The 27,259-nt window shown below is 41.7% G+C and overlaps 1 protein-coding gene across 2 annotated transcripts; it reads right to left on the bottom strand.

Moving 5' to 3' along the window:
- Window positions 1–351: 351 nt before the first annotated feature.
- Window positions 352–20,839, bottom strand: HMGCS1 (3-hydroxy-3-methylglutaryl-CoA synthase 1). Of its 2 annotated transcripts, XM_029940929.1 has the most exons (11): window positions 20,691–20,839; window positions 14,786–14,846; window positions 9,289–9,746; window positions 8,851–8,976; window positions 8,145–8,309; window positions 6,649–6,814; window positions 5,655–5,825; window positions 5,090–5,196; window positions 3,661–3,786; window positions 3,264–3,427; window positions 352–2,154 (listed from the first exon to the last, which is right to left on the bottom strand). In XM_029940929.1, exons 3-11 carry the CDS (start codon window positions 9,734–9,736, stop codon window positions 2,065–2,067), a joined length of 1,563 nt encoding a protein of 520 aa, XP_029796789.1. In that variant the 5' UTR covers window positions 9,737–9,746; window positions 14,786–14,846; window positions 20,691–20,839; the 3' UTR covers window positions 352–2,064. The 2 variants fall into 2 exon arrangements, with proteins under 2 accessions (XP_029796789.1, XP_029796788.1); XM_029940928.1 differs by lacking the exon at window positions 14,786–14,846.
- Window positions 20,840–27,259: the final 6,420 nt, after the last annotated feature.

The following is a 27,259-nucleotide window of genomic DNA, read 5'->3' as shown; positions in this document are numbered from 1 at the left end:
TTGACGACCCTTAATCTTGGGTTGTTTTTAGGAAAACATAGTAACTCTCTTCATAAATATTTATGGTCAAGTTTACGCATGCTCACCATCCACTTTGGGAATTAATGTCTTTGAAATGTAAGAATAATAAATTACCAGTATAAATTCTTCCATACTAGATGGGTAGCTCCTTGATACCTTAATTCTGACGTAAGCAGAGTGCCTTGCTTATATCAGGTTTTCAAATGTTTGCTTAGTGATGAATGAACTGAAATGAAACAAATACCCATATTTAAAAATAGCATATGGGCTGATTTCTGGTCTAAACTCTTAGTTCAGGAGGGGGAAAAAAGAATACTCAAAGGTCTGAAATATTTCTTTAAAACTTTATTCAAAGTTATTCACCTCACTGTTAATAAGGTGTACAGTTAATGCTCTGTGCCAATATCACCAGGCTTGCCCATTGCCGGCAATGGACTTTGAGAAACCCATTTCCTGACACCCAAAAGTTAAATTACTCTTTTCAAAACATACCAAACTCCCAATACTTGTGAAAGTATTACATGCATCATTTTCCCATTAATCTTTAAATGTGAACTTACATTATTAATCTACATCAGTGGATGTTAAAATGAAGTCATTTTAACAAATTATGACTGTACAAATCAAAATACCACTAGTTAATATTAGAGTATTTTACAAACACTACATTACATATTACCTTACAATCTGAAACATTACAGTTCATATTTGTGTAAGTTTGTCTGAGATAACTGAAACTTCACAGAATTTAACAGCAAATAAAGTTTAAAAAATTGAGTTCTGTACATTAGTTCCAACTATCTCTATGTTACAGTCTATAAGGCTCATGTCATAGTTCAGCACCAAGAGGATCTATAAAACGATCTAACCAGTCTTCGTATTCATCCTATGTGACAGTTTTTTGTTGGTTTTTTAAGGTGAAAGTCTAAAAAAATGCTTTATAAATCCTACTTCCAGAACTTGAAATGGAATACTCTTTTTGGCTGGTCATACTATATAAAACATGGGTTGCAGTTTTTTATTTTCATTGAAAAGATACCCAAAAAAGGAAAAAAAAAAAAAGAAAAAAAAGGAATACTTACACCATGAATTTAGGCTGTCAGTCTTTGAGTTGAATTTATAACACTGAAGCATCAAGAAGTAACCTAACAACGCCCGGCCTCATCCTTCCATTTTGTTTTAAAAATTGAAAAGGCAGCCAGAAAGCAGTTTATTTATTCTTCAAAACAAGGTGCAAGGAAGGATCCCAACACTTCCTCATGCACAGCTCCACCGACATCTCCGTGTTGTTGAGCATAATCCACCTTGAGCCAATGATCCAGAAGCAGACCCAGAGCTGCACCCATAGCTCCCAAGTGCAGCACGCAGTCTATACCAGACGGCCACTCAACGCTAGCATCTCTGTTCACAGGGGTCATTACAATAACTCGTTACTGCTGGCCTGGATTTAAAGCAACATTCCAGTTTCCAGAACTAGTGCTATCATCCCAGTTCCTCTCCCTCCTCAGGATTTAGAAATTATAGAAATAGAAAAAGAGCATATTTGTCTTGCCATTTTTAAACAGGGTTTGTGCATATCACATTTTAAGACCATATGCCCTAAACTAGAAACTTTTTTCAAAAACCACAGGTACTTTCAGTAAGCTTGTTTGTTCAAAGTAGAAAATTCTCACATGTTTAAAAAAATTAAAATCGGAGACTAGTACCTCTGCTTTCTTCGCCCAAAGCACACAATTCGTCATACCACATTTAAAAACTAAGTTTCATGCATACAAATGGCCAGAGAGGTATGAAGTTTACAGAGCCCTTAAACATCATTCCGGTACATTAAGCATTGGCTAGACCACGACAGGAAGCATGTTAGCGAATTGAGCAAAGAGACTTTTCCAAGAACACAATAGTTTTCCAGGCTCCATGTCAGTCACATAAAAAGTTACGTAACATGTAATCCTTTAAAACTGTCCCCAGACACAGACATCCCATTCCCAGACATACCCCCCCCCCCCGAACCCACACCGAAGTCTTCCACGTCACACAAGTATCTCAATGTTCCCCGTTACTAATGACAGCTGCTTCAGGTTCGGCTGCTGTTGCAGGGAGTCTTGGCACTTTCTTAGCAGGACTTGGGATATGCTAAAATCAAAGGAAAAAGAATTGTTGACTCTTTTATAAAAAAGAAAATGGTAATTAAAATTCTAACAACAACAACAAAAAAACAACCCCGAGAAAGGACAACTTCGGAGAGGTTAATGCTAAACATAGATCCTATAGCACCGTCCATGGAAAGAACTAAATAGCTATTCTTTACCTTATGGTGAAGTACTACACAAATACTCATAGAGCAAGAGACAGAAGACCACAGACACCTTCCATACACAGTATTCTACTTGCATTCCCAACTCTTGAGTCTAGTAGTGCCACGACTTGCTACCTAAATTTGTGTAAGAACAAGAAGAAAGACTATGCATTCATCAAATTTGTGATGAGCAGATACAACTTCAAGGTTATAAAGTATTTAGTTTAAAGTGTGGCCATGATCTTTGCAAGTCATCTAACTTCTTGCAGCTTCGTCTGTAAAACCAGGATAGTATCATTTACTCAAGATGGATTTTATAAGGATTAAATTAGAAAACGTAAATAGGGGCAACTGGATGGCTTAGTCGGTTAAGTATCCAACTCTTGATTTGGGCTCCGGTCATGGTCTCACAGTTCATGAGTTTGAGCCTGACATCGGACTCTGTGTTGTAAACACAGAGCTTGGGATTCACTGTCTCCCTCTCTCTCTGGACCTCCCCGATCTCTCTGTCTTGAAAAGAAAATGTAAATGAAGTTCCTAGCATATAATAGGAATTCAAACCATTGCTATCATTGTTACTATTTGACGATGTGTAGAGATTTGACAATGGCCTGAGAGAAGAGGTGAGGGGGCTCCAGACTCCTCCCTCACCCAGACATTCCCACAAACGAGACTTCTCTCTACATCAGTTTTCCTTTAAATGTTGGTATTATTAATAAAACCTAGTATTTACTGTCCATTTTCAAAATGCTGATAATCTGAGTGCAGAGCACTGTATGCCGTAGAAAATGGCACAGCTGGAACCAACGCCTGAGCCCTGGCTCTGAATTACTCTGCCATATCCACGTTCCCTTAGGTGGCTCAGTCTCGGGTCCCCCGGAGATCTGGGGATGGAAACTTCTTATGCTGTCAAAGGCAGAGCGCAAGCACGAGGAGCTGTACCCACCTCAGTGGCCGTACTTGAACGCACAAGTCCTCCTCCTTCCCCCAGGCTGTCGTCACTGGGAGAGGGGCGCCTGGCATAGGTCCTCCTGTGCTTCTCGTCCACTCGCACCAGGTACCATGTTCCTTCGAAGAGGGAATCTATTGAACTCTGGGGGATATAGTTGACTAAAGGAAAGAAGAGAATATGAAATGTTAGTTATGATATACAATTCACCTGGTAATAAAACTAGAGATAAAAAGTGACATATCTCCCCACAATTTTCACTGACACCGGATTAGCAGCGAATAAAGCCTAGATACCCTTATCTGATACGTAACATGTTTCAGGCCATAAGAGCCCTCCATTGGGCTTTTAGGTGTATACCTAAATGTTTATAAACACAATTTGGTATTTTTACCCAAGTGATGAGTGTCTTCTCTGAGCTTCATGTTTTCAGCAAAGACATCTGGTGCCACGCAAGTTCTTGAGTCAAGTCTTGATTTAAGATCACTTAAACTTGCTGTTATTTTATCAAGAGCAGACCCTAAAACAGTAAACGTCAAAATGAGAAGACAAAAGTTGCATGCCCCAAAGCCTGAACAAAATGCTACCAAAGGGAAGAACAACTTTTTGCTCCCCGTAGAGCCACCGGAGATTACACAGCAAGAGAAGATGGTGTCTGTTTGGCACAACTTCCTATGATGTTTGTTTGGTACCCGCCAACAGACAAGTTAGGAAACCAATGGGATCTGAAACTGTAAGTAACTTGTCTATGGTCAAGCCACAGTTTTAGAGTGAGGCCAAGTCTTCCACTCGTTTTTCTCCATGCTTTTGCTCCTTCCTGCTCAGGGAAGGGACAAAAGTTTCTTAAAATATAAGCCAAAACCATAAACCTATAAAAATCAAATATCTTAGTATAAAACCAAACCAACAAAGGTTTGCTATTCCTCATATGATCAGACTCGAAAGCTGCCTGCAGTAGATAGATATGCACTGCTTTCCCTACCTATATCCCCCGGCTATAAATGTTTTAAAAATGAGACAAAAGATAAAAATAGTTACTTGCTGAAGAAAGAAAAGCCAAAGACTAGGCCATAAGATTTTTTTTATGGGGTGCCTGGGTGGCTCAGTCAGTTAAGCATCCAATTTCAGCCTAGGTCATGATCTTGAGGTTCGTGAGTTCAAGCCCCCCATCGGGCTCTCTGCTGTCAGCACAGAGCCGGCTTCTGATCCTCTATGCCCCCCTCTCTCTGCACCTCCTCTGTTTGAGCTCTCTCTCTCAAAAATAAATAAAACCTTTAAAAAAGATTTTTTTTAAACCTTTGGGGGAGGAGGAAGTATAGTGCAGTGCTATGTTCATTCATTCTTTCTCTAGTTTGAGAGAGTGAGAGAGAGAAAGAGCAAGAATGCTCATGAGCAGGGGAGGAAGGCAGAGGGAGAGAGACAGAACCCTAAGCAGGCTACATGCTCAGGCACGCAGTGCAGAGCCCAACATGGGGCTCAATCTCACAAACCTGGAGATCATGACCTGAGCTAAAATCAAGAGCTGGTCACTCAACTGACTGAGCCACCCAGGCACTCTGCCATAAGATTTTTTAAGCTCATTATATATTTTTTCTGACTTCAATGAGAGGGAAGAAGACCTCCCAACTCAGATATAATCCTGCCATTTAACCAGTTAGGGCACATTCTTCAAGAGTAAAAATCTGGCTATGCTGAAAAAAGTGATGACGATTCAAATGTAATTATCTGTGAGACAGATTCAAGCGCTCACTTGGGAAGCCCACTGAATCGACCTTGGTAGGGCAGCTCCTCAATGCCTACTTGTTGGGAGAGCTGGCATTTACCTGGTGTGGCATCTTGCGTAACTCTGAGGGAGTACATGGTGGCAGCCAGGCCAGAGCCGTAGGAGAACACGCCAATCCTCTTTCCTGCCAGCTGCTGAGGTGTGTACCTGCAAAGGGGGAAGAAGTGTCATGAAAAAGTCCCCCGGGCCCTAAACTACAAGGTGTGGGAAAACTAAGCTGGGAGTTAAAATTCCTCCTGTAGCCTTAGGAAGCTAACCTAGCACTTTGCAATTAGCACACTGGAAACAGAAGTCTTCGTCTCTGAGAACGATGGGGTTTATGAAAGTTATTACGCCATAAAATAAGTTACTCTGTCAACCAGGGATTCACGGTTCAACTGCAGGTCAAGAGCAAGAAGACCATGAGAACAGCTGCCAGGGAAGCCAGTATGAAATGAAGTACTTGGGAGTAACTGTAGCCACATCCCATTGATCCTATAGGTCAGTGGACAGCACGCAGAGAGCCTAGCAATACAGTGTCATCCTGTGATCTGCCAGCAACATGCCTGACACCAGCTTTGGTCTTCGAGATCCAATGTCCCCCAGCGAGAGGAGTGAATACTTACTGTGCTAGAACAGAAGCGAGGGAGCCATACACGGATGAGGTGTACATATTTCCATTTTGATTCGATACAAGCAAAGAGGCTTTTGTTTTCTGATTAAAGAGTTCAGAACTAGCCTTCATAAACGCCTTTTCCACATCTCTGTCAAAGTAGGTATCTTCTAATTTAATGTCCCTGAAAGATTTAGAAAAAAGACCATCTTACAATGCTCAAAGACTACACTTTTATTATACAAGTGGATGTCACTACTATTTTAATCTGTGTGTATGATTCACTTCCCCTATTTATTAAAAGCCAAGTAGCAACATGCTAACTGTGATGGAAGATGTAACTGTTATACACATACGGTCCTTTTTTGTCAAAGTTTTTTATGCTCACATTAAGACAACTTAATTCCAGTGGGTTAATAAACTCACTAAGGCTTTGTCGTCACCAAGCTGCATACACTACTCTTTCAAGTCCACAATGCCTATTTAGTTAGAAAAGTCAGGCTATTACACGAGCCAGGTCTTAGGAAGTTGAGCAGAATTTTAGTAGACGTAGAAGGGCCACAAGCAAGAAGGAACAGGCATGGCACTCTAGGCCGCTGTAAGAGCGGGGAAGACGTGGAAGCAGGAGGAAAGGCATCCTCGACAGTGGCAGCGTGTGGGATGGGATGGGCGCAGAGACAGGAGAGGCAGGGAGAAGACGTAAGAGGCTGTAGGAGTAAACAGGGGCACTCATCGGGCTCTATTATTACGGTGACAACAGGAACAGATCTAAAAGGAGGAAATCAGAAAACATGAGTAGAAATGACTAAAGAATTCGTGTAGGTAAGCCACTGCCTCTCTGGGACTCCGTTTCTCCACTGACGACACTGATGACACTGATGGGTTAGACTAGATGACTTTTAAGATCCTTTTGACTCTAAAATTTTCATGTCTATAAAAATAATGGTTTAACAAACTCATAAAATGCTCTCATACACAAGGGAAAAAAAAATCCTGACAACTCTTACCCAAAGGCTTCCAGGCCACTGTAGATACTGTTCTTATCTCTGTTCTGGTCGTTCAGGAAGTCATTCAGCAGCATGCGAGCTAGAGATTTCTGAACCAGCTTACAGTAGGGGGAGTGGAAGATCATGAAACCAAAATCATTCAAGGTAAAATCTTTATCATTTCCCTCTGAAAGAGAAACCCAAAGAAATTATGAAATTCATTTAAACCACTAACTTTTGAGGTGTGATTTTAGAACAAGGCTAGGATGTTCTTCTATCTTTAAACAGCAACCAAAAATATACTGCATAATGAAATGTCTCTAATGGCTTAAAATGCAGATCATTAAAAGACATCCAGAGATAGAACAATATCCACTCCCACAGCACTGTTTTCATACTTAAAAGTCTTAAGAGTCTGTAATTAATTTAGTGGGTTGGGGCCAGCTTTTTTTTTTTTTTTTAACCTTAGAGTATTTTTTTAATGAAAGACAATACAGCAGAAAAAAGCAAACTGCATAACTTGTAGCATAGATAAGGAATTCATTGATATTTTTGTTTCAGTTTAGCAAGCACAAACAATGTAGAATGTACTATGGATCCTAATAAAAAGTTAGAAAATCAGTGTACTGTTAAATGCTGTATGATGTTTTACACAGTGCAAGAATGCTTCTTCTCCACTATGAATTGTATTATGTTATTCAATATTATTTTTAACCCTCTCTCACAACCTTTATAAAGCAAAGTTCATTTATGGAAAAAGCCTTATTTATATTAGGCTAATTCAAATTCAGATTCTGTACTTCTGAGTATATCTCAAGAACTTTTTCAGGGTTAAAGATAGAGATTAATGAGGACACTGAAAAAGCAAGTATGACTTCATAGATCACATGCAAACAGCCTACTGGCAGAGGGAGTCATATCAGTCACTTATTTTCATTAGAGTTTGCTCTGGATCATAGCCACAAACTAAAGCCTTATAAAAGTACCTCTCAAAAGATGAACAAAATTCAAGTTACTTTCTTTTTCTTTTTTTAAAGTATATTTATTTTGAAAGGGAGAGAGAGAGAAAGACAGCACAAGTGGGGGAGGGGCAGAGAGAATCCCAGGCAGGCCAGAGAGGGAGGGAGAGAGAATCCCAGGCAGGCTCTGTGCTGTCAGCTCAGAGCCCAACACGGGGCTCGAACTCATGAACCAGGAGATCGTGATCTGAGCCGAAACCAAGAGTTGGACACTTAACTGAGCCACCCAAGGGCCCCCAAGTCACTTTCCTTTACCCTAGTTTTAGTTTTTTTACTGATACGTCTAAGTATTTTTGCATAGATATACCTTATTTCCAAAGCTTACCTGTTTTCCTAAATTATACATTCCCAGAAATTATGGGAAAATGCAATCTGGTAGGTGAGGAAGAAATGGTTAAAGGACATGAAGGACTCCCACAAAGCAACATCTCACTAAAGACACTCAGTACATCACACTGCCCTCAACAGATACCAAAACCACGGAAAATGGATGCCCACCTTTCTGCCACTGCGCACGGATCTTTTTGCGGTAGACAGCATAGCAGCGGTCTAACGCGCTGAGGTAGCACTGTATGGAGAGTTTTCCATCTACTATAGGATACTCAGAAAGCATATCAGGCTTGTAAAAGTCATAGGCGTGTTGCATATGTGTCCCACGAAGTCCTATTAGAACAAAAAAGGAAGACGATATGTATTTCTGCTTCTTGATGTTTGTATGTTAGTAAGCACATCCCATTATATGGGGACTTTCCTTAATTATCTAGTCCGCTCTTGCCACTTGCAGTATAAAAATCCCAAGATGAAACCAATATGTAATTGAAATGAAACGTAACAGTATCCACAGATAATCCTGAGACTTCTTTGATACGTAACATTTTACACAGGCCTCATACATCTAAATGGGACATCACAATTGCTCTACTGGGGAACTGAAAACAAATTCAACTTGTCACTAATGAGTGACTATGGGCCACCTGCTCTTTTCAGTTATTACTTAAACCCATTTTACTTCTCTTTAAATGAAAATGACATTACGTACCTCATAAAATTGCTGCTGAGACTAAATATGATAATACAAATAAAGCACTGAGCAGGTGGTACCCACATTTAATGAACACTCAGTAATTCCTGGCTTCTGTTTCTATTTTCAACTATCTCAGCACACCTTGCCAATAAAAAAAGAAATGCTTTCTCAAACACTCACCTCGGTCAAAAATTAAAGGAGCATTTGGCCCAATGAGCAGAGCGACAGCTCCAACTCCCCCTGTAGGTCTAGCATTTCCTGTGGCATATACAGCAATATCTCCTGCCACCACCAAGGCGTACCGTCCTGAAAAGCATTTTTGTTAATCTATCAGAAGGTGATCACCACTATAAATATCACACATATAAACTAAAGTCTTCTCTTTTTCTAGAATATGCTTTCCTCACATTTGGCAAAGAAAAAAATATTGCAAACTTCTATAATTTTGTCCTACATGATGAGGATAATAAGTTTGTAATTCAGATAAGTTGAAAGAGCTAGATATCCGAACATATTCAAATAAGCATAACTGGTAAGTTTGCACATAGCATCAATTAAAAGGTCGTTTGGGACTATGCATCCTCAAGGAGGGTTTCTTTGGAATAACGTGTAACATACCATCCCAAGAGCTGGACTCAATCCAGTTAACAGCATTAAAGACAGCAGCTGTGCCTCCATAGCATGCATTAGTTGTGTCTATTCCTTCTATGTCTGTGTTCCCAGACTCCTCAAACAGCTGCATCAAATTAGTCTTCACAGACTTGGATTTGTCGATGATCGTCTCCGTTCCAACTTCTAAACGCCCAATGCAGTCATACGAAAGGCTATGTCTCTCCATAAGATTCTGAACCACAGTCATGCAAAGAGAGTTGATATCTTCTCTATCTGTGCAGAAGCCCATTCTGGCCTGGCCCAAGCCGATAGTATACTTTCCAGCATCCACACCATCATATTTTTCCAACTCTGCTTGGTCAACATATTGAGAAGGAAAATAGATCTCAAGGGCGACAATTCCCACATCTTTTGGCCAGCAGGCTTCTGCATTCAAAGGAAGTGACCCAGGCATGGTGAAGGAGCTTTAGAAAGAAAAACAGAAAAACTGTTGTTTTAGGTTATAAATTCCAGATTGTCAAGTTCAAACTTAAGAAATCAACATTAAAGGTTCAACTATCACCCAAAATGTTAATTTAGTTTCTAAGTTTAGTATATTTTATTTAGGGCAGTCACGTTTATTATTATTATTTTAATTGAAGTATAGCTGACACACATTACATCAGTTTCAGGTGTACAACACAGTGATTCGACAACTCCATGCAATACGCCGTGCACACCACAGGTTAGCTACCATCTGTCACCATACAATGCCGTTACAATACCACTGACTATATAGGGGGCAATTTTAGTACATGGAAGTAGCAATTATAGTATGAACGGAATACTATTATTTAAAACAACTTTTAGAAAGATTTGCACTTTATTTAAAACTAGACTAGGGGTGCCTAGCTGGCTCAGTTGATAGAACGTGCAACTCTTGATCTTGGAGTCATGAGTTTGAGCCCCATGGTGGACACAGAGATTACTTAAAATCTTTAAAAAGTAAAAACAAAAAAGCCCTAGACCTCTTTAGATTTAAGAAATGATTATGAAAGGTAAGGAAAACTCAAATAAGATACTTCTGATGTAAAGAACTATAAGATAAAATAACAACGACAATTTAGTAATATGGTCCACAAATCAGAATTCAAGTACCTGATCTATTCCTGGCCACCCAAGAACGTTTAATTAAGTCAGTCACTCACTCATCATAGATATATGGCTTATTCACAGCTATTGACTTTAAGGGACGGTAAGCAAAATTTGAAAACTAGTAATCCATATATTATTTATGTGGCATCTAGATAACACCTCTCAAAACTACTACTTTTTTTAAAGGCCACTACAGAAAACTGTTGTCACACTATACATACTTTTTCAGTAGTGTCTAGATTTATTTACTAACAGTAAAAATAAATGTTTTAGCCACTCAACATCATTGCTATATGCCTACGGTCATGTCACATGACCTACCAGAGTCTCAATTCTTTTAGAAATTGTATTAATCAAGAAGTTAGTCTAGATTATTTCTAACAGGGAGAATCTAATCTAACAGGGAAATGGTTACAAATTTGTTGGCTGGGCAGTTATTCACATCCTAAGAGCTCACACACCTACTGAACCTGCTGGGGGTATCAGTACTAGCACCTCTGCTACTGAGCCGCAGCCGAGATCCCTCTCCCGCCCCACCCTTCCTGCCTCCCCCACTGACAGCAAGACCGCCCCTGCTTCCCACCTTCCTATCTCTCTTGAGTACTTCCATGGGCAGTCGACCCAAACCCAGCTGGCAGAGGAGTCAGAGAAATCTAGTTGTCAGGCTTTGAAGAATGGCACAGCCTATTCATTTTAGAGAGAGATTTTTTCCTTATTTAAACTTCTACAACTTGGGTCACCTGGGTGGCTCAGTGGTTGAGAGCCTGACTCTTGATTTCAGCTCAGGTCATGATCTCCCCATACTGGTACATTTGAGCCCTGAGTTGCGCTCTGCACTGAGAGCATCGAGCCTGCTTGGGATTCTCTCTCTCTGCCCTGCTCTGTCTCAAAATAAATAAATTTTAAAAAGATAAACTTCTACAGCTCAATTTCCTTTTTAGCATCACATAATTGGAAGGTGCTATTTAGGTGACAGAATTTCAGGTCTTCGTTGACCTGAAGGTCTTAGCTTATGAGAGTTACCTGGGTCCTGCTGGTTCACCAACCTACTCACTACTTTGACCCCTAAAAGTGAAAAGTGAGATCCTATATTTATGTCATTTGTCCCCTGCCACTCTGCAAACTCTGGTATAATATTAGGTATAACGAATTGCAAACTACTGCCATAGTGAGTTGTTAATTATTGAAATCTTGAGAGAATATCTAAAACAGAGAGGTTATCCTTAAGTCATGTAATAATCTACTCTAAGCCCATAAGTCATCAAGTTATGAGTATATTAAAACCTAAAAAATAAGCCCCTAGAAATATAATCCCAAAATCTAAGTCGAAGGTCTTAAGGGTGGGGCACCTGGGTGGCTCGATTAGTTAAACGTCCAACTCTTAATTTTGACTCAGGTCATGATCACACAGTTGTGGGCTCTACACTGACAGCACAGAGCCTGTTTGGGATTCTCTCTCTCCTTCCCCCTCTCTCTTCCCCTCCCCTGCTCATGCTCACTCTCTCTAAAAATAAACACTAAAAAAGAAGTTTTAAGGGATGTCATTGAATCTTCCTTCTAAATACAAGAATCTTATGTATATGCTTTCTCATTCATCCAAACAATGGCAACATGTTATATGCCGAACATTTGGGATCCATTTCATAGGAAATAATCCTCGCCCTTTCAAATAAATATTCACCACCTTGAGTGTAAGATACAGACACCTAATACTAAACAAGTGAAACAGCAGAGACAGACAGATTATGTTAGGAGAACTACCTAACCCAGCCTGGTGGCAGGAGAAAAGAGTGGGGAGAGAGGCTTCTTGGTTCCTGGCACTGACTTGAGTCTTAGGAATGAGTAAGGAGTAATCAGTAAACCTCTATAGAAGCAAATGGTGGTAGGAGATTTTCAACAGGGTGGACAGCATACATAAAGGCACAGGCCAAAGAACTATGAAAAGTTTTACTAATTTACTAGGGGAGATGTGAGGCCCCAGGAGGAGATCAGGTAAGTAGCAGGTCAGGAGAACTAGCTCAGGGTCAGGTCATAACAGTTCTGGTATGCTAATGTGAAGGAGCTTCAACTTCATCATGAAGACACTAAGGAGCCATCAAAGGGTTTTAAACAGGAATGACATGGGTCATATTAGTGTTCAGATCAACGTTTTTCCAATTCTGGAATCAGTTTAGTGGACGGCAAATAACATTTTTAAAAAATGTAATAGAAAAGAACAGAAAATATCAGATTGCATGGCACACAGTACATTTAAGAATTTTTTTCATGAAGGTTCCATTTCAATTATTCACACATACCCTGGGTTGCAATGTAAAGTATTGCATAGTCATAGTCAAAAAAGTTTGTGAGTCAATGTTTTGCACAATCGCTGGTGCTGTGTAGAGAGGGAGCAGATCCAGCCATCCAGACAAGACAGGTCATGAAGCAGAGCAATGACCACATGACATGGGGGGAAGGAGGAACGGCTTCAAAAAAATATGGAAGCAAAACACTGGCAGAAATTGTGATTGACTAGAAGTTAGGAAAAGAAGGAATTGTTTAGGATGGCTCCCAGGTTTCTATCTTCAATCATTTTGACTTGACAGATGTTCTATCCAATCGGCTAAGTGAACAGAGAACACCTCTTTCCTTTATCTATTCTTTCCTCTCCTCCACGAAAACCTAGCAGTTTATGATCATCTAAACTGTGCTACACTGACGTTGAAATAAAGACGTAAAGGAACACACAATGTCACTAGGCAGATTCTCAGTTCATAGAAAAATACGATGAAGTCCTCTGCATCATCCACAGAAAAGAGCTCCACCATCAGTGTTAACACACAAAGACCTGTCCATTTCCTTAGAAGAGGAACCCCTCCTACATGCTACCCTTGAAGCCCCACACCAGGGGCAGGAGGTCACCCACCTGCCCAGCCTTTCCCGCAAGCTGACACTTTAGGTTCTTTCCAACCCTCCAAACTGCTCTAAATGTCATGAGCACCGAGTGATTTCCCCTGCCTGGCCCGACAGCTCGCCATGCTTTAAGAAATAAAATGAACAAATACATACCATCTTCTGAAGGTATAAATCAGTTTTTAAAAGCCATAATAATGCAAGGCTTTGATTTGAGAATTAATCCATATTTACCATAATCTGACTAGCTCTGATCAGATCTTATATTATGGTACTTAAGAAATAAGGTATAACTCTGTTCTTCTAAAATCTCCGAGGTTAAATTAAGTGCCTTGTTTCATTTGGGGTAAAAAATGTGGCTCAACTAACCCACTCACATCAAGGTGAAAATCAACCATGACCCTAATCTTGGTATGGAAAAATTTTTACAATATCTGACCCAGTCAATACTGCTCATTCTCCGAGGGGGTTTGATGGCCAAGATGTTTATTACATTCCCAATAAAAAGCCACCTAATTAGAAATATTTAGCTTTTGGTTGAAATTAAGGGAGAGTAAGATTAAGTAGGAAAAGAATGGAAAATTAGTACAGGGAAGTAATTGCTTCCAAGGCATTTCAAACAACAAAAAATATGATATAGTTTCTGATCCGTAATCTTTACTTTTAACTCTCCTATTCAGCGTATGCTCTTATATTGTCCTCTCAGTGCTCTCTGAAGGAGGCTGGAAATAAATTATAAAAAGAAGAAGAAAAAATCCAGCTAAAGATCCCAGATTTTCATATTATGGTGTTAACTCCATTCAGAATGGGGTATTCTAGTTAATTCACTATTCTGAATATCCCAATAAAAAAAAATCTAAATAGAATGTAGTTTAAAAAGCTGACAGTTTAGGGATGCCTGGGTAGCTCAGTTGGTTAACCATTTGACTCTTGATGTCGGCTTGGGTCATGATCTTATAGTTAAGGGCTTGAACCCCACATCCAACTCTGCAGGGTTCACACTGACCTTGGAGCCTGCTTGGGATTCTCTTTCTCCTCTCTCTCAGCCCCTCCCTCACTCTCACCCTCTCTGTCTCTCTCAAAATAAATAAACTTAAAAAAAAAATCTGACAGTTACAAAATTACTTTCATATATTTTTAACCTTTTACTTTTCAGAGCTCTGTATGCACAATTAAAAAATATATAAGTGGGATCATGGGGATTCTATTCTGTATTTATAATAAAATATAGACCTTTTCTTTTAAAATTTTATTTTTAAAAAGGAAAGAAAAGGCACACTTTAAAAAAATCACAAAATTGGATGGTCTCCCAAAGCACTACGGCATTAACTAATGTTTAAAGACACGTTATAACCCTGCAATGGAGTTTGAGAAGGTGTGGGGCACGCAAATAGTTACTGGTCCTGGGATTCAAATTAAATTTCCCCCTTGGTTAGAGAGGAACTCTCTCCTTCAGCAGCATGACAGGACGCCGTACCTGTGTGAGGGATAAAGGCCTGTAGTCTCCAGGTCTGTCACTCTGTTTCCTCCTTCAGGCGCTAGGAATTTCAAATAAGAACTTCTTGTAAAGTCATAAATCACCACACGAATTCAAATAATGACTCCAATTCCAAGTGCGTTAAAATAAACATTTCCTTCTCCAATTACATTACATAAAACAGAATTTGACTTTGTTTGTAAAAATGGTACTTAAATCTTATTAAATGTTTCCGCCTTATTTCATTAGCGCTTATAATGGCAGGTTCGGTCCTGCTAATGAACTGACATAGGAAGTTCACATCACTGATTCAGGCTTTAAACCAAGCGTGATGCTGGGAGAGTGTTAGTTGTCTTCACTAACTTTGAATTATTAAGAATTGAAGGAAAGGAATATCAATACAGGACTGGCAAGCTCTGGAGTAAACTGATTTATATGTTCAAGAGCTTGCTCTACACTTAAAAGAGTTGGTGGCGTTAGTGATTTGCACCTCTCTGAGCTTTAATTTCCTCTTTTATAAAATGGAGTGAAGGGACTCCTGGGTGGCTCAGTCGATTAAGTGATCAACTCTTGATTTTGGCTCAGGTCATTAATTGCATGGGTTCGTCAAATTGAGCTCCATATGGGGCTCAGCACAGACGGTGTGGCCGGCTTGGGATTCTCTCTCTCCCTCTCTCTCTCTGCCCCTCCCCTGCTAACGCTCATTCTCTTGTGATAAAATATGTAACTAACGCTTTGTAATATAAAGCACCAACTCATCGTTATCCTAGTTCTTAGAATTTTTCAAACAAAGCATGTATCTTTCTAGCAAGACCTAATTACCTTCCTTTATTTAATCTTAAGCCCCTAGTTTTCAACAGGTCCCCCTTCCCCTTCCCCAACTTTTTAAAAGGTAATTTCCCCCCCCCCCCCAGTCCTGGTATTAAAAAGATAAGCATGCAGTATCGAGACAAAAGAGCATTAAGCTTTATCATCATTTAAATTATGTGGAAACACAATGGTGACACTGGAAATCCAGTGGTGAGCCTGGAACACTTTCTTCAGTCCATCTGTTCTGAAGGAGTATTACTTGAGACAATAGTTCCTATATTAATGACGAAAACACAATTACCATTGCTCTCTACATAATTATTGGCAAATTTAGCATCTGCCCTTGACTGCTTAACCAGACACCACATTCAGTATCTGAATTATTTTAGTAAATAATTTAGTAAAGATTTATCCCTTTTACAGGATCACATTTAAGAGCTCCTCACAGATTTACTTCCTTTTACTTCATTAAGTTTAACTGCCCCACCCCCACCTCCCGGCCAAGTAAAAAATCCCTGAGTTTTGTAGGAAAAGATAAGACTACTACATTCCAAAAAACCTCTCTGGGGCGCCTGGGTGGCTCAATCAGTTAAGGTTCTGACTTTGGCTCAGGTCATGGTCTCACGGTTTGGTTTGTGAGTTTGAGCTCCACGTTGGGCTCTCTGCTGTCAGTGCAGAACCCACTCTAGATCCTCTCCCCCTCTCTCTCTGCCCTTCCCCTGCTCATGTTCTCTCTCACAAGAATAAGTAACATTAAATAAAAACTTTTCAACAGATCTCTTTGATTACAAAATTACATATACACTTTGAGAAATAACCTGTATTTTGTTCTTCACTATTTCAATTATGCTTTTGTAACCTGCAAATTAAGCAGACCACAGGGACTCGTCCTCACTGGTGATTCCCCTTCCATGTTGAGACTATTTAAGTAACTTAGCAAAATATTTCTTCTTGAAACCATGTAGTCCTATGTATTTGACACTATTTTCCCAAGGAAACTTCTCCTGAACTGCCAATATTCCCTCTTTCAATTTTGATTATTTAAATTGGGAAGAGACACACAGAGAGAAGAGGAGGGGAGGAGAAAAATAGGAGGGGGAAGAGAAGAGGGGAAAGAAAAGAAGACAGAGAAGACGGCATTAGAGCCAGGAAGAAAGAAACGGAAGAAAAGAGTCACAGAGGACTGCTGTGCTACTTAACCTCTCAGGAGAAAGAGAGGCCGGGAGACCGGGAAAGGAAATGGAGGGTGTAAAATGCCACTTTAAGGAATAACCCATTAGAAAGCTGCTGGGAGTGTTCTCTATCCTCGCTGAAACAGCACCACCAAAGTCTCCCCCTGATCATTAGCCTGTTTCTAATAGAAGGTCCTTTCAGGGCAAATGGTGGAGCAGCATGGGTCAGGATAATAAGCAGTTAATAAATCACAAGCGGCTGGGCACTAATGTTACTACAAAGCATGTTTGGAGCCTCCAGAGGCCCAATATAGGCACTTCTAGTTTGGCAAAGATTAGAACTGAAAACTGCTGAGACGGCTGGGGACAACAAGGTTCAGGCAGTGATGCTGTCTCTCGCGGTTTATTCCGAGTTCGGAATTCCTTCTTCGACATCCCCCTACAGCCTTGATTCAAACGAGTAGTGGGAAAAGTTTGTCCAGCACACATTTTGGTCTGTGACAAATGATAAGCAGTTACCTGCTGATCTTTTTTACTATAAAAGGAGAGAAATCCAGGACATCCTTTCTCATGAGAAAGAGCTGGCAACCTTTCCTCCTTGGGAGCAAGCAAGCAAAACCACTGTGAAGGCTTTGGCGACGCCTGTACACTCTGGTCTAGTTCTCTAAGTAAAAAACAGACACTCCTGCCTCTCCCCAGTTACTGTTCTGCTTGTGAATTCTACTATTTCAAGGCCCTGTTCTAAGCTACCTCTTCCAGGAAGGTTTCCTAGAGTTTTCTAAACAGGGTCCCGCACTTCTTCAGCAAGTATGTGACTCACACAAACCCTTCGTATTCTACTCTCAAGAGAAAACTAGTTCTTGGCAGTCTTCTTATCCATACTAGAGTCCTAGGCTCCTGCTGGGAGAGGCAGTGTATTTTGATTCTTTTGAAATCCCTTTGAGACCCTGGAGTAAAGGGCATTCAACTGCCAGTTTTTGAGGAGCTAAACTTGGAGCTATCATAATTAGAGGACAAATCTTTCAGTTTCAAGTACATATAGTAGCCCTCATTAGTAAGTTCCTTTTGCTATCACTTTGTAAGTGAGCTGCAGCACCAAATAGTGCCCAGAAGGTGTTTAAGAAAAGTGGCTTTTGGGAGCCAGGGTGGCTCCGTCCAGCTTCGGCTCAGGTCATGATCTCACGATTTGTGGGTTTGAGCCCTGTGTTGGGCTCTGTGCTGGCAGCTAGCTCAGAGCATGGAGCCTCCTTCAGATTCTGTGTCTTCCTCTCTCTCTGACCCTCCCTGCTCGCACTCTCTCTCTCTCTCAAAACAAAACAAAACAAAAAAACAAAACCATAAAACAAAGTGGCTTTCCACTGAAAACTGCAAGGAATCCAAATGGAATAAGAGAACATCCATTGGTCTTACCAACATTCCCATGTGCATACATCCCCAGTCCCACATCCTGCAAAGATGAAGACTGTGAGCCTGGAAAGATCGGCTTCTCCTCTACAACTCTTTCACTCGGTTGACAGCAACTGAACAGCATCACGTGTCAAGAAGTGTCAGAATGAATAGATTATTAAGAGTTGAGCCCTACCACCCTCCCATTAGATTGGGTAACATGTTTTCAAACTTTCTGAATCTATACCACCATCTTGAAAAATATAAAAATATCACACCCTTCTATTTGGTTTGTTAGTAACCCAACATAAAATTATAAGATTCTGACCCTTTCCACATGAAACTAAATATAGATCCTGACAGACAGCCCTTCAAATTCCTCGAACCGGAACCTCAACTGCATATCTCTTCATTCGGTTCCACTGCTTTATGGTTTTAAATAATGCTAGGGTACCCAGGAAATACGCATCACATCAAAATCAGAGTTTTGCACTTCCTTCCAGAAAAGCTATCTAAAAATCTCAATTCAATCAAAAAATCTTAAAGTCAATCCACGGTTAAGAATAACAAGGTATTCCATTTGCAACTATGTGGATGAAACTAGAGGGTATTATGCTAAGCGAAATTAGAGAAAAGACAAATATGACTTCATCCATATGAGGAATTTAAGATACAAAACAGATGAACATAAGGGAAAGGAAGCAAAAATAATACAACAAGGAGGGGGATAAAACGTAAGAGACTCTTAAACACAGAGAACAAACTGAGGGTTGCTGGAGGAGCTGTGGGGGGGAGGGGTGGGCTAAACAGGCAAGGGGCATTCAGGAGGACACTTGTTGGGATGAGCACTGGCTGTTATACACAGGGGATGAATCACCGGAATCTACGCCTGAAATCATTACCGCACTATATGCCAACTAACTTGGATGTAAATTAAAAATAAACAAACTAAAAAGAATGGCGAGGTATAAAAGCACTCTAGAGAAATACTTAAAGGAAACAAAATTAAAATCAAGGCCCAGAAATTGCCAGCAGATGACGTGGCCTTGTATGGCCCCAAACATAATATCCCATAATTTCTCCGCATTGGAAACAGCTTTCTGAGAACTGGGGTTCCTGACTAAATTAGAATTGACTAAAGGATAAACCTACAAACTTAGGAGAAAGAGACCTACAAAGGTTAAACCCCAAGAAAATAAAGTTTTTCTCCTCTCCCATAAATTATGCTATCCTGGCCCTCCTCGCCCCTACAGAAATAACTGAAATTTTAAAAATAAAGTTTTGATCAGAGGAAGAACACAAAACTGCTTAGATGTCTCAAGATGTAAAGAACCATTTGGAACAGACCCATGTTAAGGGCTTCCAATGTACCTTCTAACAGAATCTGTACAATGAAAGTCCAAGCTCCATCTCGGAAGGAAAAAACCTGGTAACTATATGAGCACTTCCATTTGTCTTAATTTTGTCATTTATCCTGCCATTGTTTTTCATAGTTCATCTGTGTAATCGAGCAAATGTCACTCAGCAGCCACCAGAACATTTCATCCTACTGCAGCCGGATGACAAGAGCATCGGTAGCAGGGAAGAGATGCAGCAGAGGTGAGCAGCCAAAGAAAGCCTGTGACCGCCAAGGCCACTGGGGAAAAGTGACAAGCAGAGACAATCTCATTACCTGTTGTCCAAATCCCTCTTCCAGGGTAGGTCAGAGTAATCTTTTTCTCGACCACTGGTCAAACAGAACACACCTTTTTCAAAGACACCGTACACTTGGCTTTGAAATGTCCCCGACTTAATCCAAAACCCACTGTGTGTGAAGGCCCTGTGGGTGCCTGGCCATTACGTCATCATATCAGGTCGGGCTGGCCCTGAAGCTGTTAGCAGGAGGGAGGTATGGAATTTCAGAACACCAAGGAAACTTTTTTTTTTTAATATGTGCATTAAAAAATACGGAAGCGGGAACGTGGGAGACAGGAATCTGTGACATCTGAAGCAGTGTGACGCTTTCTTGCACCAGAGCTAGGGAACAAAAGTTATGCTTGCCCACTTCCCAGCAACTCCCCGTGTGTGGCTGCAGGAGGACACACCCACTGCCGACCTACAGCCCCCATCTAACTGTGATCTTCCCTATCCTTCGGCGTCCACCCTTAACCCAAAGCTCTGACAGCCCAGCTCATTCCTCGTCCCCCTCCCCGCCCCCAGGCCCCTCCCGGAGATCACAGCCACTTCCCCGGTACCTTCAGCACCTGGCAGTCTGTGTCATTTAGAACGCTAGCCCTCAACGCCCTTTCGCCTTCTTCTCTCCATGACTCTGACCCCTCGTCAGACGTACCGCGATCGACCCCAGGACCCTGGCAGGGAAGGACCCCCACGGCCCAGCTAGCGGCGCCCCTTCCTCTGGCCGGGTCCACACCTCCGCCCCACCCGGCCGAAGCAGGACCTCCTACGGGCCTAGTCAAGGACACCGCCTCGGCCCAGCCCTCACCCCGCTCGCCAGCAGCACCGCAGCAACCTAGCTCCTCTCTGCGCGGGGCACTCACCCAAACGTGATCTCCGGGCGGTGGCCGTGAAAAACGACTGAATCACGAAAGGGCAGTACGCGGTGCCTCCCCTCCACCACCAGCTTTATAGCCGCCGACCCACCCGACTCCGGCAAGGCCGGCAGTCGGTGGGAGGCTGGACAGTGGGTCCAACAGCCAATCGTGGCCCGCAGAGTAGGCCGGCAGCGCCCGCCCCTCCGTCCGGCTTCAACCAATCCAAAGAAAACTAGAGGCGGGCTCTTGCTAAGGCTTTCCCTCGTGGCTGGAAGGGTGGGGGAAGGGGGCGGGGACAAAGTTGGAGGGCCGAGGAAGTGGGGTGAGAGAGTGACGTGGGGTGGCCCGAGAGCCGGCCTGCCAATTACTGAGCGGCGAGAGACAGCGAGAGCCAACGGGAACGGAGTGAGAGGTTCTCCGACCAATGGGAGTTTAGTGAGAGGAGACGGGAGCCAATGAGGTCTCCGCGTCCCACCGCTGGGGCGAGATGGTCAAGTGTGGGAGGCAAGTTGGTCCCCACTTGGGACTCTGTCCGGTTGCCTAGCAACAGACCTGCGCTTCACCTGTAAGATTTCTGAAATACTGTCTTTGAATTCAATCTTAACGTTTTCTAGTTTCCAGAGACCAAGCGCGCCTACGTTACAAGTTGAAGAGGATGTCACTCAGAATTTGTAAATATGTAAATATTCTAAACACCCGATTTGTAAATACCTAATACCTCTATTCAAAACTACCTTGACTAATTTTAAGAGACTGCTATTGGTACAATTCTTCCTAAGTAAAGTGGGAACAAGACAGTTTGGGGTTAGACACCAGTGAGGCCTGAGCAGAGAAGTTGATCCTGATTGTAGGAGTTTTGGTAGCCCACGCACTCTGAGGAAAGGGGTTCCATCGGACCCCACTGTATCTTCTATGCTTGATATGGTAGGTGCCAAATAAAAGGTTATTGAAACAAGGAAGGGCCCTATAATTGCCGGTTTAGCGAATCCATGGGCTATAAACTGCCTAGCTTCTCTAGAAAACAGAAAGGAGCAAGAGAGGAGCGGGAGGAAATCACTGGGAATGCCATTTGAGAGAATGCAAGGGAGGGCCATTATGGCCTTAAATTAGACTCTGCCTCACTTCCTCAGATTGAGAATCCATAAAACTTAGCTTTGGTGGGGGACCCTGAGAGTCGTTCCTATCCCTCCCCCTCTATTTCATTGAGACCCAGGAATGCTGCTGACAAGAGGTCATTGATGATTCTGTGCATTGCACAACTGCTGTTACATGAAATGTATTATCTGCTCTAGATAGTAACCTAGTAAGAGACATTCTCACCAGCAAAGTGACAAAATATACTGGCAATGGAACCATTGTGAAGTGGTGGCATAAGTTACTCAGGGAAACAGGCCACTCAATGGCTATTGCTCCATAGTATTGCCTGATTCATACATGTAAAAAGTAGATGTTAAAAAGAGAAAAATTGCCTGGTTGTGATCAGCAGCACTTTTGAGAGGGGAATTAAATATTCTTGGCATATTAGAATGCAATAGAAAGGCAATAAGGACAACCGCAAGGAAGAAGATACAGCTTTATCCTTAGAAAGGGAGATCAGGGGCCCTTGGGTGGCTCAGTCAGTTAAGCATCCGACTTCAGCTCAGGTCATGACCTCATGGTTCGTGAGTTCGAGCCCTGCCTCCGGCTTTGTGCTGAGAGCTCAGAACCTGGAGCTTGGAGCCTGCTTTTGATTCTGTCTCCCTCCATGTCTGCCCCTCCCCACTCATACTCTGTCTCTCTCTCTCTCTCAAAATAAATAAAACATTAAAAAAAAAGAAAGGGAGAACAAAAGTTCCAACTCCTGGAGTTCACAGTGGGAAATCATTAGCAGATAGCTATAAGGAAAATCGTCTTGCAAAACAGTAAATTCCCACAAGGCACAGATTGTCTTTTTAATCGAGTTAATCTTCAATTAAGCAAAGTGAGGACAGTTATTAATCCTGGGAATCTAAGCAATAAGCAACAAAATGGGTTAATAATTAGATACAGAGCATCTTAATTGAATTTTTAAGAACAAGACTGAGATTCTGTGAAATATAATAGATAACACCAAGCTACACAAATCTCAGCTATCGCCCATGCAGTTGAGGAAAAAATAGACATATATTTATTTTGGAAGGAGCTGCAAGTCTTTTTGAGTTACAACTTTATACAAGCATAGTCAAGTCAATGCCATACTTGAATGTGCATTTTTAAGACATACTAAGATCTATGTTTGCTTATAGTTCTAAATTGAATGTTAAGTCGTGTTGGTCAAGCACCATAGATGCTCCACATCAAAGGCAAAATATGGTTTATTGTTTTGCCCTGCTTTGACAGGAACAAAAATTTATTAGAGGCAGGAACATGTAATGATAGTCTTTAGTATTATAAGTTCATCCTTTGGACAAACACTTTTTTTTCTTGCTCTGCAGGGATTGTGCCAGGCCTATGCTGTCCAATAAAACAAGCATTAGTTGCACGTGGCTCTTGAGTACTTGAAAAGTGGCTAGCACAACGTGAGATGGGATCAGTGTAAAATACACCCCCAATTTTAAAGACTTAGTACCAAAAAAGGAACTAGCACCTTAATTTTCTTTATATTGACACATGTTATAATAATATTTTGATTCTATGGGGTTAAGTAATGTATTTGATTAAAATTAAATTCACCTGTTTCATTTTAGTGTAGTTGCTGGAAAATGTAATACTTTATCTGGGCTCCCACTTGCACTAGACAGTAGGAAAACACAACAAAAAAACTCTTTCCTCAAAGAGTTCATAGTCTAACGGATGGAGGAAAGTAAATATGGCAAAAGGCTGGGTTTCCATCTCACTAGATAAAGAGTAGGAGAGGGTGGGGGAGGAGGAATTTTCAAATTTGCTAGTCCTCTCTCTTCAGGTTTGACAGCTTTATTTTGCCTATTCCATAGATTCAAAGTTTAATTCCCTCTCAGGGCTATTTCTCCACAAGCCCTTCTACTGGGCAAGATGGCGTCTGGAAGAGCTCACTGGGTTGTTGTTACATCAGAGGAGGGCAGGGCGCTCCGCCCCACTCCTGGGTCCTCGCACAGGCCTCGCTGTGCTCACGGAACCCGGCTCGGCTCTGCCGAATCCTAAGGCTCAGCGTGGCTTTCACTGGATGCCCTGCCAGCAGTCCACCCTCTGCAGCCTCAGGGCAGATCTCGCTTCAGGCTGCCTCAGCATATCCCTCACCGTGGCCAGTTTTGGCTCTCTTCTGTGCTCTGTGTGACCTACGGAGTTTCTGTAGTCTTTCCACACACCTCAGGACCTGTCCCAACCTGACAGCACAGTGACACTAGTTCACCTCCACTGCTACACTCCAAAGTGGGCTTGTGGTGCCCAGGGATATAGTCTCCTGTCCCCAGAACCATCTCCCACCCCCTCCCTAAAGATTTCTTAATGGAAACTTGACTGAAAACTCTACTGATTTAGCACTTTTACCTCATCAGGTAGTGTTTCCAACACGACTCCTCTCTAGGGTTTTATCTCTTGCCCTTCCTCCTTCCCACCTTACCCCTGAAAGGGTTACTACTGTGTGAGGGTGCATGACAGGTGTTTCTTAAGTAGCACAATTGATAATTACCACATAGTTCAAGTGCTATACAAAGAAGCATGCCTAAAGGACGCTAGAAATTTTAAGAAGGGGGATGTAACTCATCCTGGTGGCAAAGGACGGCTTTCCATAGCAAGTGATATTTGTTCATTTGTCACATTAGAGATCTTTATTGAGCACTATGGTGTGCCAGGCCCTGTTCTAGGCTCAGGGGTTCATTGTGGCACACAAGACAGAGACACAGTATCTGATCCAGTCAAGCTTAGTGAAGGAAAACTAAACATTAGGTAGGAAAAAGAATAAGTTGATGTCTCTTCAGGCAGTGAGAATACTGTGAAGAAAAGAATGCAGTGTAGCAATGAGACAGAAAATGCCTGTGGGGTAGACAGGTCCTGAGGCAGATAGGAAAAACCTCTCTGAAGTAATGCCGCGGGAAGGATGAGAAGGGACCCAGTCTATGAAGCTCTGGGGTCACAGGGATGCCAAGTGGAGGGGCCAGCAGGGGCAAAGGCTTGCCTGGTTGAAGAATAAAAAGCAAAAGGCCCACGTGTCTGAGCTGAGTTTTGAAGGAGTGGCAGGAAGTATCTGGGTCGCGGACCTGGGTCGCAGACCAGGGAGGGGGCGTAATTTCAGGGAAAGGGATCCATCAGCTGTACAATATGGAAACTGTAACTTCAGTCAAGAATGATAGCGTGAGTCCAAGTGGTGGTGAGTTCCAGTGAACTCTCCCTTGTGCTGGGTTTTTCAGGTAAAAGGAATGTGAATAGAACAGACTATGATATTTTTTCCATTCAATTGGGAGGAAAAGGAGTGAGTTCAATGAAATGTTCTTCCCACAGTGTGATCTTGAGGTTAATCTACTTCTCACTTGCCAACATTTGTAGTAAGAGTTTACTGAGTATATAGTGTTTTTCAGAGATTATCATATGTGTATTGTATACACGATCTCTCCAATTTACCACTGTGTAAAATCCAATTTACAAATGAGGAAACTGAGGTGCACAGAAGTTAGGTAACTTGTTTCAAGTTACTCAATTAAAAAGTAGCAAAAATGGAATTCAAATTCAGGTCTTGTGATGTCAAAACCCATATTCCTTCTACTATTCTATATACAGAAACACGGTTGTGTTCAGAGAGGGTGGACTGGGGTGGGAGGGTAGATGTCAAGTAAGGGAATGTAGGTAACTTCTCCCAGGAGGCCTCAGAGGACAGCACTTAGTACCCTGGGGACTCTTACCATATAGCAGTTTGGTGCCTGGCTCATGGGCTGAGCAGATTTCTAGCAGCCTGCTAAGAACAAGTCCATCTCTGAGGGGTGCACTACATTAACCAAGTTCATGATGCTTAAATTCAGAATGCCAGTTTACTGCTGATAGTACAAAAGGGACCACAACCCTCAAAGTCTACATGACTCACTCTCTAGGTTAACCAACACAGGAAGTCATGTTATCCTCAGAACATTGATTGGTAAACATGGAATTAGGAAGAAAATGAGAAACACAGTTCTTTCAAGCTCTTCTTCTTCTTCAGGTTAAGATAACATTATGTGTCCATTTTTCAATAGGATGGTCTTCCCAATAGGAGAGAAGATATGCTAAGGCCATGAAACTACCAATGAACTTCACCCATGCCACTTTAAGACTGGCTTTTCCAATGGCTCAAGAATACTTGATACAGGGGCGCCTGGGTGGCTCAGTCGGTTAAGCATCTGACTTCGGCTCACGTCATGATCTCACGGTTTGTGGGTTTGAGCCCCGCATCAGGCTCCGTGCTGACAGTGAGCTCAGAGCCTGGAGCCTGTCTTCAGATTCTGTGTCTCCCTCTCTCTCTGACCCTCCCCTGCTCATGCCGTGTCTCTCTCTAAAATAAATAAAAAGAGTAAAAAAATAATAAAAAAAAAAGAATACTTGATACATAATCTACTCCTAATCTCTTCTTCTGTGACCCATTCTTAATTAGACATGGTTTGCTTTTGTATCTATAACTTCTAAATACTCTAAACACAGGGTTGGTTCCCCTGAAAACCAGCCAACATCCTTAGGTGTTTTCCAAAAGTCACCTCGTAAACTCAGGTGGCGTTGAAAGGCGTTTGTTATAAATAATGACACCTTTATTGCTCTGACCACTTAGGATGTTCCAAGAGTTTTAGCAGCTCTGTGCCAGAAGGGGGACACAGACCAAAAATACATTTCTAATTATAAATCACACTGTTAAACATGGGGAGGAACCAGCGAAATATGTAAGCAAATCTATAAGTCAGTTAATAAATAAGCCAAAATGTTCCCAGAGAGAATACTAAGAAAACAAAGCAGGATAATAGGACAGAATATGATTGGCTGGGAAGAGGATGGTGCTACATGAAGGAGTTAGGAAAACAGTCATTTCTTGTGAAAGGTGAGCTGAGAAATGATTAGAAGGAGCCAGTCGTAGGAAGCTCTGGGTGTTGCAAGAAGAACAGCAAGTACAAAGGTTCTGAGACAAATATGTTACCCCTGACTGATGAACAGACAAAAGACAAGCATGACTGAGCTGAATTTAAAGAATTAATAGGCATTAGCCAGACTTGGATATGGGGCAGGGTGAGGGGGCACGGGGGACGAGAGTAATTTATTTTAGGTAAAGTTAATAGTAGCAGTGTGGGAACCATAACTGTAATCAGAAGTACACTCACATCAACCAAGTTTTGATGCTTACTATGATATATCCAGATTGCCAGTTTCAAATATAGCTACTTGGAAAAAAGTGCAGGCAAATAAAATGTAATCAAGAATAAGGGATGTCAATTCACAAACATATTTAAAAATATATTTTTGAAACTCTCTTTCATACATGCAGGTATGTCCGGTCTCGGGACTGATGAGTTGATGTGGGAAAAGGAGCAGCCGAGCTCCATCTCATGAAAAAGTTGTTTTATGATAGTAACTGTTGGGGCGCCTGGGTGGCTCGGTTGATTAAACGTCCGACTTCGGCTCAGGTCATG

Source organism: Suricata suricatta, chromosome 6, assembly GCF_006229205.1.
Source record: "Suricata suricatta isolate VVHF042 chromosome 6, meerkat_22Aug2017_6uvM2_HiC, whole genome shotgun sequence".
Lineage (NCBI taxonomy): Eukaryota > Metazoa > Chordata > Mammalia > Carnivora > Herpestidae > Suricata > Suricata suricatta.
This window is presented reverse-complemented; position numbering and strand designations above follow the sequence as displayed.